The following is a 13,342-nucleotide window of genomic DNA, read 5'->3' as shown; positions in this document are numbered from 1 at the left end:
CCAAAGCGAGTGTGTCTTATAAGGGATGGGGAACTTATGGGATGCTCCTGGACTGCATGGCTCTGTCAAGGGGAGCCAGAGTTCAATGAGATAACTCTGTTGTAGAGCACCAGACTCTGAATCTCAGGGTCGTGGGTTCGAATCCCCATGTTGGGCAGAAAAAATCCTGCATTGCAGGGGGTTAGACTAGATAACCCTTGTGGTCCCTATATGACATGGGGGGGAGCGCTCAAAGGTTAATCCCCGCGCACCGCGTCTGCAGCTGCGCCTGGCTGAGGCCCGCGGGCTTACTCTTGAGCAAGCCAACGTTAAGAAGTGCCGGGAGGGTGGAAGACGAGGCTCCCCCCTCCCCAGCCCCCGTCTGCCCGATCTGTTTCAGGGCAGGCCTAGAAGAGGCGCGCCAAGAGCGCGCGTCCGGAACACGGCGTCACCTCTAGTCCCGCCAAGGCGCCTCCACCCCCGGCCAGGCGGCTGAGCGCTTCCCCCGGGGCGCCGGGGCTGCCGGAGCTGCGGCCACGTCAGCCTTGCGCCCCGCCCGCCTTCCCGCCGCCTCCGGTTGCGAGCCGGATCCTCCGCGCCTCTCTCGCTTCCCTCTTCCTCCGGCGCAGGCCTGCCTGCCTGCCTGCTGCCTGCCTGCTCCACGGCTCCTGCTCGGCGCCGGCCAGCGGAGGGAAGGACCCCCAGCTCCGCCACCCGGTAAGGCTCCGGAGGGGCCCCCAGCGCAGAGGAAGCGGACGGAGGACCAGGGCCGGGGAAGGAAGCGCTTTTCTCGACGCCTCCTTCCTTCCGTCCTTCTCTCCCAAGCAACATCCCATTGGTGTTCCAAGAGCTTGCTGCGCCGCCCCAAAACTTCAGGGATTGCATTCCTTATGTAGGCACCTTTTCCTTTGTCACCCGGGGCATCCTCTGGGTTCTCATGGCCGCACATATTTGGCTACCCCCCCATCTGTAGTCCCGTACTCTTTCTTCCTCCTTCCCTCTTTTCTTTCTTTCTTTCTTTCTTTCCCTCGCTCAGTGGATTCCCTTTCCTCTGCCTCTTCTCCCCGGACCCCAGTGTGTTTCCTTGCTTTAAAATAGTTACCTGGTAAGTAGAGGGCACTTAGAAATGGAGGAGGAAGGGATACAGTGGAAGACATCACCAACCATAGAATTCTAGAGTTGGAAGGGATTTTGAGGGTCCTGTAGTCCCCCTGCAATGCTAAAGCATCCAAGGCAGATGGCCATCCTACCTCTGCTTGAAAACCTCCAAGGAAGGAGAGACCGTTGCATTGGCAAACTGTCATGAATATGATGTTTTTTCTTGTTATTAATATTACTATTATTATTATTTGTACCCCATCCATCAGACTGGGTTGCTCCAGCCACTCTGGGCAGCTTCCCACATATAATAAAACATTAAACATTTTTTAAAACTTCACATGTCTTCTAAAGGTTGTATATCAAGCCTGCAGCCTTCTTCACTTTGAAACCTCACAGCAGCTCCTGACATAGTTTTTCAGAGGGTGTTGCGTCCGGCCAAGTTCATCCGATAGCTACAGCTTTCATTTCAGACTGTGCAGAACCTGCTCTGCCATTCCTCCAAGGAGCTGGAGAAGGCCTGGGTTAGACTGGCTCAGTTGGTAGAGCTCAAGACTCTTATTAAAATCTCAGGGTTGTGGATTTGAGTCAAATGATCCCTGCATTGCAGGCAGTCAGAGCCAGTGTGGTGTAGTGGTTAAGAGCAGTAGACTCGTAATCTGGTGAACCGGGTTCGCATCTCCGCTCCTCCACATGCAGCTGCTGGGTGACCTGGGGCCAGTCACACTTCTTTGAAGTCTCTCAGCCCCACTCACCTCACAGAGTGTTTGTTGTGGGGGAGGAAGGGAAAGGAGAATGTTAGCCGCTTTGAGACTCCTTCGGGTTGTGATAAAACGGGATATCAAATCCAAACTCTTCTTTTGCTTCTGCATCTTGTGGTCCTGTTCAGTTCTACAATTCTATAATTCTGTATGGTGGCATGCATGGCATATGTTATGAGGATAACAACCCTCTGAAGCTGAGAGATGTGGGGGACTGGTCCAGGGTCGCCAAGTCGGTGAGCTTTGGGACTCGATTGGGGATTTGAACCCAGGTCCTAGGGCAAGACTCTGCCCGCTGCACCACACTGGCTGTTGTGCATAGAACCCCTTTGCACAGCCGTTGAATATGCAGCCAGCAGCAGGCTGGGCATTGAGTGTGACCCTCTCATGCGTTCTTTCAGCTCATCCAGCAATGATCCTTCCCTCCTTAGATCAAACGCAGTTGGGGCTGTAGGAATATCTTTCCCATCCCCAAAGGCCCGCCCTTTGATCTTATTTTCAGTTATTTTGCTTCACTTATACCTCACCTGCCTTCCCATAATAGAATTCAAGGTGGCGCTCACAAAATGCTCAGGTGGCATCCCACACCATAAACTGGGAGTGGATAGTTTTACGACGGTTCTGTTATTGCGCCTGTATTCTTCGTGTCATTTTTAAAATTATTATTATTTCATTTTGCTCTCTCAGATTCTTTCTGCTTCTTTCCACTCATTCTTCTTTCTTCCCTCGCCAGGATTTTCTTTTCACCCACAAATGACCCAAGCCTAAATGGTCATTTCCTTGCAATCACCTCCTCCTCTGGGCTTAAAATGCTAGGATTACTGTCTTTACTAGTGGCTGTGCTTTTTAATAGCAGAAATCAACAAGTGGTGGTGGCGATGGTTGCGGTTGTTTTCGGATTCCACCCTTGGAAAAGCTTCGCTTTTTATCTTGTCCTGTCTGAAGTATAAATCTGGCCAGCACGAATGCTCCCAAGGGGATTGTATTGGGGAAGAACATGAGAAGAGCCTGTTGGATCAGGCCAATGGCCTGTCTAAGTAGAGCATCCTATTCTTACAGAAACCAACCAGGTGCCTGTGGGAAACTGCAAGCAGGATTTGAACACAGGACAGCTCTCCCCCACTGTAGTTTCCAGCAACTGGTATTGAGAGTATTACTGCTTCTGACCAAGGAGACAAAGCATAAACATCATAGCTTGTAGCCACTGATAGCTTTACCTCCATGGATTTCCAATGAGCCATCCAAGTTGCTCATTGTTGACAGATACCTACATCTTTAGCAAGAAAGTAACAATTGCCAAAGGCAAATGTTGCATATTTTCTAGGTTTTAGGGAACAACACTCTGAAGTTAAGGCAGCCTTTTAAATAGCTCCACAATGTTACCACCGTTGTTCATTCCCCTGCATGCAATATCTTTGCCACCTGTTTATGCATTTTTAATTCCAATAATATTTATAAACTGCCAACTCTTTAACAAAGTACCAAGGCAGTGCACAGTAAAATCACCTAAACGTAATAAAGCTATAAAACTGTATAATATAGAAGTAATGCCCAACACTGAATCAAATTAATGCTTGACCAAACTACCAGGCTAGTACTTAAATACAAAATGAATTTAATGTGCTTTAAAAAAACTCTTAATGTAAAATGTTGACAGTCTTCTACCCCATTTCCTTCCCTCCCAGAAACAATTTATTACTCTGGAAGCGGCCTTGTAACGGGAGTAGGATATTTGTTACGTAGTTAAAGATTAAGGTCACACTGATTTCAAGATATAAACATGTAGACTAAAAGGTGAAGATCATAAGACTACATTTGTGGAAATCCAAGAAACATTTAGTATCCCTCAGTGATTACCAGTGAGTAGGAATACCACCAGTTCCCACCACATGCCCCTATGTCTTTAATAGCAGTATACGAAATGAGTCCTTTGTAAATGAAAGGCTATTTACTGCCTAGGAATGAGATTTCACAAAACGAAACTGCGTTCATCTGCAAGTGTCTTTGTGAAGTAACTAGGACTCTGCATTTACCGTATAGCACAGACCATCTGAAAACTTCTGTCTTCCTTTTAGGCGCTGTCTCTTTGAAGAACCCAAGTGGGCTGCCTCTGGACCATGACAGCAAACATCCTATGAGAAGCGTATTCAGAAATATATTCAGTTATTTGGCTACGGCACTGTGAATTGCATTGGTCTGCGACGCTTGCCTCACTCAAGTACTCAACATGGAGCCATTGTTACCCAGAGGAAAGTGCCTCACAGACTTGAAAAGACTCTTTTTGCTGTCACTTGTGTTAATATATCTGATAGCTTTGGTTTCTCCAGATCAAGACTACTATGGTTTACTCGGAATATCCAAAGAAGCAACAAGTAGAGAAATAAGGCAGGCTTTCAAAAAATTAGCACTGAAGTTGCATCCAGATAAGAATCAGGTAGGTTGCCTAGTCATGGAAAGGCTTTTTTCAATTAGCCAAGAACATTTCAAGACTGAAATGTGTTGAATTGCAATGTTTGTTTATTTGTTTGGTAAACGAACGCTGGGAAGTTTTTCTCTCTTGCAGAATGATCCAGAGGCCCACGAAAACTTCCTGAAAATAAACAGAGCGTACGAAGTGCTAAAAGACGAAGATCTGCGAAAGAAATATGACAAATACGGCGAGAAAGGTCTGGACGACCAGCAGCAAGGAGGCAGATATGAGAGCTGGCACTACTATCGCTACGATTTTGGTAAGATAACACGCTTGTGAGTGGGGCGCAATTGTTTTGTGCTGTTTTCCCTGCCCAGAATTAGTGTAGCTTTGAAAGTACATGGTAGCCAGGCTGGCACACAGTTAAAAGAGCCAACGAGGACTTAACTCTGTGTGGGCCTGTGACCGCTGCAAGGAGGTACACAGTGTGTCCTTGGCTTTCTTAATTAGTCTGATTCTTAGGGACAGGACAGCCTTTATTCCATTCTTTTGCTAAGTGTCCTTTAGAGTCGGTACTTGTTCCTACCCCTTAACAAGACTCAACCAACACCTTTTTTACTCAACAGCTTCTCAGAGCAGGAAACTGTAACTAGTTCTCCTCCCACTCGGTTAAAATTGGTTTTTAATGTTTTCAATTGGTTTTTAACGTTTTGAAGCTGGCAACCCTTCGGAACTAGCCAGCCTGCAGGATTAGGGCATTAATATTTTATTGGTTTCAAATATAAAGAAATAAAGTGATGCAAAGGGAGGGGGAGAGCAGAAAAAGGCCCAAAAATGTGTAGAAAGAAGCAACCTATGAATATGTGAAAATATATGAAAAATACCCTAACCCATACATTCTTATATAAATTTGATGTTATTATCCTGATGTTATTATACAGTGGTTTTCAATCAGTGTGCCGTGGCACTCTGGGGTGTGTTGAATGATATTCAGGGGTGCCACGGCAACACTGGCCTCCGTACCTCTTTCCTTCCCTCCCTCCCTCTGATGCCCTCTCACGTCTCTGCCTCCCAAAGGCTTGCACAGCTGTTTGTTGCAGCAGCCCTGGCTACAAGCTCCCCAGGCAAATGCTGTCACTGGGGTTGGCCGGGAGGTGCTCCCCAGGCCCCTGTGGGGCAGTGTGAGGAGGCACCTCTCTTTGGGGCAGGGGGTGCAGCTCAGAGACCAGGGTGGGTAGCTGTGGCAGCCCAGAGGACTCCCAAGGAGAGAGGAGAAGAGAGGAGGCTGAGGGCACCCTCCACAAGGTAGGGGTGAGGGGCTGCCAGCTCTGCAGGCAAGGGGTGACATAACTAGGCTCCTGAGCCCCACAGGGGTGCCGCAGAAAGAGTGTAGTTGGTCAAGGGAGCCGTGGACCCAAAAAGGTTGAAAACCTCTGTCCTAACACATATGGAAATATTAATGGCCTACTACATTTTGTATAAACTCAATCCAAATATTGTCATATTTATCCAAACAAAGTCTATGTCTGTAAGCAGTCCGTTCATAAGCTGCAAGTGTTATCATGTAGTCAATCCATTTATTAAAGGGGACCATACCTTTATTCTTCCAGTTCATCAATATCAGTCTCTTGGCTACCATTAGAGCGCATAGAATCCATTTTTGTTGTCCCATTGTTAACTCCCATACAATATCGTTCAGAAGAATGTTCTCTGCTGAAAATTTTAGCTTTTTCTGGACGGTCATAATTATACAATCCTACACTTTCTCCCCAAAATTAGTAAATATAGTCTTGCAGCCCCCTCAAGTAGGTAGGCTTCAAGAAAAATGAATTTAGCTGAATCAATTGCTGAGCAGTTGTGACCAGATGGAGAGGGTCTTATTCTGAATACTGCACCTTTTTGTATAGTTTTATGCTGTGAAAGCCCCTTCACTCGCCAGCACGAAATTCCTTCTCACCATTTGCTATCTGGCGCAATCCAAGTTTATGTACAATGACATAGCAAATGCCATTTTATTATTCAAATGCCCTTGTTGTTGTTTTTGAATGCTCATGGGGTGTTTCTTTGCCAGGTATTTATGATGATGATCCTGAAATTATAACGCTGGACAGAGGAGAATTTGGTAAGTCATTATGTTAACGTGGTTTCCAGGCACTTTTTAATTTATTCAGAGTGCATAATTGCGCCACCTCATCCTTTCCTGGGAGAAAACGTTATGTGGATTGCAAAATGTCAGCCAGAGTGACTATGAGAGCTCAGTGTTCAAAGGCAGCGTTTTATTTCTTCCCTGTGAGTCATTTGTCTGTAGAAACTTTACAGCACTCATTGCCTCAGTCTCTGTGGAAAGCTAGCAACACCTTGACGAAAAGGGGAAATTATTCCTCCTTTTTTTCTGAAGTTCCGCTCTGCCGTCTTTACAGAAATTTCCTTTAAGAAAGATTAGTGGTCCAAACAAAGCACTTGAGTTATTTCCACTTACCAGTTGTTCTGCTTTTCTTACTTAAGATATATTTCGAATAGGTTTTCTCAGTGGAGACCACTTTAATAATTTGGGGTTGGGGGTTAACTGTATCATGATCCTACATTTAGTTGTTGTTTTTTAAAGAGAAAAATCGAACTTTGCTAACTTAGTTCTCTTCCTCAGGAAACAACTCACAGATAACTAAACATCGGTTATGTGTTTGCATTTCCTGTTCGTGTTTGACCAGGGTTATTTGCAGAATTGAATGTGTTTGCCTAGCATGATAACAACACACTTGTACACACAGTGAGAGTTTCCCCACCCCTGGTATTTGAGCAGTAGACAGATTTTATGCTTTTTACATTCTCTGTATTTCACGGTCATCCAGCATCTGATCTGGCCTAAGTGATAATGTTGAAACCGAATAGGCCCTTTTTTATAAATAACAATAGTAGTGGCAATTTTTTGGTTAAAAGCGGCTTTTGGCTGGTATTTCATTCCTTTGTTCATTCAGTTATTATCATTTTGCCCTGCCCTTTGTCCAAGAAATCCAGGCAGCCTAGTTTCACACTTTCCTTACGGCAGCCTACATCACTCTAGCTCATTGCACTAAAACAGGGACGAGGAGCCTTTTAAGGGCCACATTCTCTCGGGGGAAAGAAGTTGGGGGCTGCATACCAGCGGTGGTCAGGGCTCAACCCAAAAAGGAAGTGTGGCCCAAGCCAAAAGTGGGTGGCGGTTCCCCTTTTTCTATCCGTCCAACCATTCTCCCTCACACACACCTCCTTCCCTGCCTGTCTCTCTCTCGGACCTCCAGACTGAACTTATCCCCAACCTCTCTCCCCATCCATTCCTACTCCCTCCCCTCTCACACAATCCCCCACCCTCCGCCAACCTCAGCAGATTTCCTCTCGGCAGTGGAAGGGGTGAGGGAATTCAGCAGCATGGGGTCATTTGAGGTGGGCTTAGGGGGTGAAATGTACTTGTTCGTTGACAATATCACTGCTGCTTCTTTTTCCCCTTCCTTACTTCTGTTCGTCTCTGCCACAAACAGACCATGCTATGCATTTGATGAAATGGATTTTAAGGCACAAGTACATGCACACTCAAAAGATGGGTTAAATTGGCACGGTTATATGTGGCGGAAATGTTCCTTCGTTGCCGGGCAACTGGAAACTGAGTACGGCAGTCATTTCCCTGTGCATGACTTACTCAGCTCTCTGCAGTTTTAAGGACCAGGATTCCTCACACTCCCAAGTTCCCCTCTGCAGAGGCAGTTTTGTTAAGCCCCTTTTAGAGGTAGGGAGAGGAGCCCTTTCCACAATGTCCACCCCTTTGAAATGTTGGGTGCTCTTGCCTTTTTTTTGAGTTGCTCTCTTCAGGCAGAGTTTTCCGCCAGCATTCATGTTGCATAAAAACACATCAAAAGTCTGGGTTTACAAGTAGCTAGCTCAAGGGGTGCCCAAATGATGCCCATGTGTGTCCCATTGTGTCCACCACAACCTGCTCTTGCACCTATGAATGGTATCAGGGACTCGCCCCTCAAAAATTAGTGAGAGACTCTTGGCTCTTTCTTCTGAGTTCCTGTTTGCACTGGCTTGGCCCCTGATGCATGCCTCCACGGCAGCCATTTTACATTATGCCATAGCCCTACAGCAGCCATTTTGTGACTGTCACACAAAATGTATTGTAACGGAGGAAATATGATTTAAGATTATGCTTAATGATTTATATGCATTGATAAAGGAAGATTACGTAATTTCATTTGATTAATTGGGAAAATAGGTAAACGTCTGGACAGGAATTGAACAAGCACAGTTGATGGAAATGGGAATGGATGGGAAAGTATTAGAAATTAAGAAAAAATACTTTTCTGTAAGCAGCAAATGAGAGAGGGAAAAGAAGCACCTTGAAGGGAGGTGGAAAGGCAATTTAAAAATTTGTGTTAAATTGGAATTAATTTGTTGTTAATTTGTTTTTGTTTTTAAATGGAAAACTAATGAAAAATATTGGGCAGAATTTTGACCCTTTTAAATATTGTTGTTCTAGATGCTGCTGTTACTTCGGGAGAATTGTGGTTTATCAATTTCTATTCCCCTCGATGCTCCCATTGCCATGATTTAGCACCGACGGTAGGTATAGGTCAACCCATGCATGCTGCTTTTGAATGCATTCCCTAGTTTCCTTAGGCAGAGACCTTGGTGGGGAAAGGGGAAGACTCTTACCACAGCATGAGAGTTGAAGGGTATGCGAGAGCTGCATTATTTTCTTGCCATTGACCAATCTGTGGCTCTATCACTAATGGTTGCAGCCTGGTCTCCCATTCTTTACAAGCATAGACACATCATTTGGCAAGACTACAGGACATTGGCATCCACATTGGCCATCCTTGGGGTCATCGGAACCTGCCTTGTACTCAACCAAACCATGGGTCTGTCTACCTTAGTATTGTCTACATTGACTGGTAGAGGCTCTCCAGGGTTTCAGACAGGGGACAGGATTCTCAGTCCTACCTGGAGATGTTGGCGATTGAGTCTGGGGCCTTCTGCATGCAAAGCAGATGTTTCTGCCACTGAGCTACAGCCCTTTTCAACAAGCTCTGCAAGGAGTTGAACCAGAGGTTCCCCACCAATATGGAAAACATGTGGGTAGAAAGAATGAGATCCTACAGGGATAATCAGAATGGTGGGCAGAATGGCATTGACCTTCAACTTGGGTTGGGTTCTTAACTGTTGTGATAGAATTATATGCATGCTGGTAAACAAGCATTTTAAAATTATCTTGGGAGCATTTCAAAAACGAATCACGTTTTTTGGTAGAAAAAATAACCTAGGCTCTCACTTTCTTCCCCCCACTCCCCAAATCAACTTGGAAGTGGAGAGAATTTGCTAAAGAAATGGATGGATTAATACGTATCGGAGCCGTCAACTGTGGTGATAACAGGATGCTTTGCCGGAATAAAGGAATCAATAGCTACCCAAGCCTGTATGTGTTTAAAACTGGAATGGTAAGCAAGCAAATATTTGTACTCCTCCAGCACCCATCCTGGGCAGGTACAGAAGTCCTGGTCCAGTGAGGATTTTTAATTTTTTTGAGAACCCCAACTTATTTCAGATTTAGGGACAGCCACCCATGAGGCCAAATGTAGTAAGTTCTAATAAGATGACCCTAGAAAGCAACGTTGCCCAGAGAAAATGTTAGCACCAAAAACCTGGACAGGAATGGCTCTAGGGCAGTATGCTTACTGAATCCTTTTAATAATTATGGTGTTTTTGTTGCGGGGGGGGGGCAGGGATGCTTTGTAGATATTACATACATTTTTACACCCAAGAGCTAAGGTTAGATTCCTGGATTTTCAAAGTATAACATGAAGGACATTGGGACTCTGGTTGGTTGGTTGGTTGGTTGGTTGGTTGGTTGGTTGGTTGGATGCATGATGTAATTCAGTGTGTTAAGTATTGGCTAATACATAAATTGCATTATTGGTTTAAAATGAGATGTGTTTCTCTTGCAGAACCCAGTGAAATATTTTGGAGACAGGTCCAAGGAGAGCTTAATGAGTTTTGCCATGCAGTTTGTCACAAGCACAGTGACAGAATTATGGGCAGGTAAGCTGCTGCTTTAATGACAAGTTATTTTTAATTTTGCGCATATTTCAAACCCTGTAATGCCAATAGTGGGCAACAGATAAGTTAACCTAAACCTCTCTCAATCAGATCTTAAGAAAAGTGTAGAAAGGATCAATGTCATGCAACAAGTAGTTAATGCTAAGTAAAGTTTTTGAATGAATGAAAACAGGTGCATATCCCCTAAATGGCTGAGGCAATCCAGCCAGATGGGCGGGGTATAAAAAATTGAATTAAAATATGGAATTATTTGTTTTCTGTTTTTCAGGAAATTTTGTCAGTGCTGTTCAAACTGCATTTGCTTCTGGCGTTGGCTGGTTAATAACTTTTTGTGCTGAGCAAGGAGGTGAATATATACATGTGTACTTTTTTCAACTATTAATACCTAAATTTATGCTTGGTTGCTAGCCTGCTGTGCCCCATTTCCTACTGAGATTGTTAAAACACATCCTCTTTTCTCTATGCTAGTTGATAGAGCTTATCTTTCAGAAGCATAGATATGTTCCTGGCTGCCTCTGGAGGTTCTCTCAGTCTTATCAGGACCTGCCCTACCATTAGGCAGACTCGAGCAAGCAGCAGATGTTGCAAAGCAGGGGTAGCAACAAAGTGTTGGGGAGGGGGGTGTCTATGCCTTACAGCTCACCTATCTTGGTGCCCTCAGGCACCATGCAGGATGCTGCCCCTTTGTCAGGCTCAAAGTGAGAGTCATCTGTCAGTCTGTTTGGCTGGTGTAATTAGGGAGCCGCCATCTTGTCATTTGCCTCAGGCAGCAAAATGTATTCAACAGGCTCTGAAGTTTGTTTTTTAAGCAAATGCCTGTGCCGTTTTCAGACCTCCAGTGCAAAATTCTACTCTGCCCCTCTCTGCAGATGTGAAGGGGAAATGAAACTCCCCTAACGGGCAGAGGTGTGTGTGTTGATGTCTTAAGAGTTAATGTTCCTTGTTTCAAGAGAAGGACAGAGGAAGTGACATACAAATACAGTGGTACCTTGGGTTACAGATGCTTCATGTTACAGACTCCGCTAACCCAGAAATAGTACCTCAGGTTAAGAACTTTGCTTCAAGATGAGAACAGAAATCGCGCAGCGGCAGCTGGAGGCCACATTAGCTAAAGTGGTACCTCAGGTTAAGAACAGTTTCAGGTTAAGAACGGACCTCCAGAACGAAGTAAGTTCTTAACCTGAGGTACCACTGTACTCTCCAGATTTTTCTGGGTTAGATCCAGACTTTGCCCTCTGCAAACGGAAGGTTATTTTTTTCCATCTACAGATGGCATTTGATTCTCCCTAATGGAAAAGGAGGCAGCTTTTTCCAATTCTGTCACAGCCCCCAGTCCCCAAACTCTCCAGTGCAGATTTTTGGAGAGTGGGGGGGGGGGGGAGGAGATCAGTAAAACTCTCCGGGGGGGGGCAGAATTCTGCACCTAAGGCAGCTTCTCTGTGACAGCATGTGCCAAATTTAACCTCTTTATAGAATCACAGTATTGTAGACCATGAGAGTCATCTAGTCCAGTCCCCTGCATTGCAGGAACCTGTTGCCCAACATGGGGCTCAAACCCAAAACCTTGAGATTAAGAGTCTCATTCTCTACCAACTGAGCTATCCCAGCTTTGCCCTTAAGTAAAAAGTCTTTGGATGCACCAGAGTTGTTGTTTTTTACCAAAAGCCTCTATTTGTTTGTGCATAGTTGCATATACGTAGATAAACATGAACCTGATGAAAAATCTTGTTTCTCAGACATCTATTATTGTTATTTTCTAGATTGTCTGACTTCCCGAACACGCCTTAAACTGGCTGGCATGTTGGTAAGCGGCGTTAGATTTCAAGAATTCTCAGATGGCGCGCGTGAGTCCGGCGAAGTTCAATGCTGACTGAGTCTCATTGACTTCCAGTGGAGAGGCATAATAATTATTCCACCAAATGTTGAAAATGCTTAACATTGGAACATGCCCGTTTTTTTGTTTTACTTAGGGTGGGATTCACAAAAGGGAAAATGCAAAGCGTGAACTGAATGGTGGGATGTGTGTTGTTCTTTGATGCCCTCTGGGTGCCTGTGCAAAGAAAGCTAACCTGCCTCCATCTATCTGATCTCGTGTTGTCTCGCTTGTCTTGCTACAGGAAGGCCTTGTTAATGTAGGCTGGATGGACTGTGCCACCCAGGGTGAGCTTTGTGATAATTTGGATATCTCAACTAGCACTACAGCATTCTTTCCGCCCGGAGCCACTTTAACTAATAAAGAGAGAGGAGGTGTTTTGGTATGAGTCGCTTTATGATTGGTTTGCATATCTGTGCGGTGAGGTGGCGGTGGTGGTGAAGGGAAAAGTGTTGCGCCCCCCCCCCAAAAAAGAAGTTGATTTATATTTTAATTCCTCATATGTTGCTGGCCCCCAGAAGAGAAATTGAATTATGTGTCTTAGAAAACACCCACGCTTTATCTGTATCTCTAGATGCTTAATTGTACTTTCTCTGTGTTCTCTTATCACCGAAACATTTTGATGCTGTCCTGAAAGCACCAGAATTCACCCTACGCACCTGCATGCTTACACGTTTATACTTAATATAGACAGCTGCTGATACTGGACAGGGCAGTTTGTTCATTTATTTCCTTAATTTATGTGCCACCTTCTTCCTTCGTGGAACCCAAGCTGGTTCCCAGGAGGCCACCCATCCAGGCACCGACTCCAGTGGTTCTCAACCTGTGGGTCCCTAGATGTTGCTGGACTACAACTCCCATCATCCCCGAGCTCTGGCCTTGCTAGCTAGGGGTGATGGGAGTTGTAGTTCAACAACATCTGGGGACCCACAGGTTGAGAAAGGCTGGACTAGACCCAGACCTGCTTGGTTTCAGAAAAGTCATGGCCTTGTGTGTCTTCAGAGCATCCCCTGAGACATAGCTATCTGCCATATAGAGCACCAGCTAAGGTTACTGCTGTTGCCTGCAATACAAGTTGTATTGGTGTCTCTTGTTATAAGGCAAGACTCCTTTTCTTGTGCGGGAGTGTGCTGT

General features: G+C 45.2%; 1 protein-coding gene across 1 annotated transcript in view; it reads left to right on the top strand.

Moving 5' to 3' along the window:
• Positions 1-509: 509 nt before the first annotated feature.
• DNAJC10 (DnaJ heat shock protein family (Hsp40) member C10) overlaps positions 510-13,342 on the top strand; it is a 29,534-nt gene continuing 16,701 nt past the window's right edge. Inside the window, exons 1-10 of the mRNA XM_081917425.1 lie at positions 510-696; positions 3,914-4,272; positions 4,402-4,567; positions 6,320-6,370; positions 8,759-8,841; positions 9,585-9,716; positions 10,224-10,317; positions 10,604-10,681; positions 12,096-12,139; positions 12,453-12,590. Coding sequence (XP_081773551.1) covers positions 4,066-4,272; positions 4,402-4,567; positions 6,320-6,370; positions 8,759-8,841; positions 9,585-9,716; positions 10,224-10,317; positions 10,604-10,681; positions 12,096-12,139; positions 12,453-12,590 — 993 coding nt within the window. The 5' untranslated portion in view covers positions 510-696; positions 3,914-4,065. The remainder of the gene's footprint in view (positions 697-3,913; positions 4,273-4,401; positions 4,568-6,319; positions 6,371-8,758; positions 8,842-9,584; positions 9,717-10,223; positions 10,318-10,603; positions 10,682-12,095; positions 12,140-12,452; positions 12,591-13,342) is intronic.

This window comes from Podarcis melisellensis, assembly GCF_964234715.1.
Source record: "Podarcis melisellensis genome assembly, chromosome: 1".
NCBI classification, from domain to species: Eukaryota; Metazoa; Chordata; class Lepidosauria; order Squamata; family Lacertidae; genus Podarcis; species Podarcis melisellensis.
This window is presented reverse-complemented; position numbering and strand designations above follow the sequence as displayed.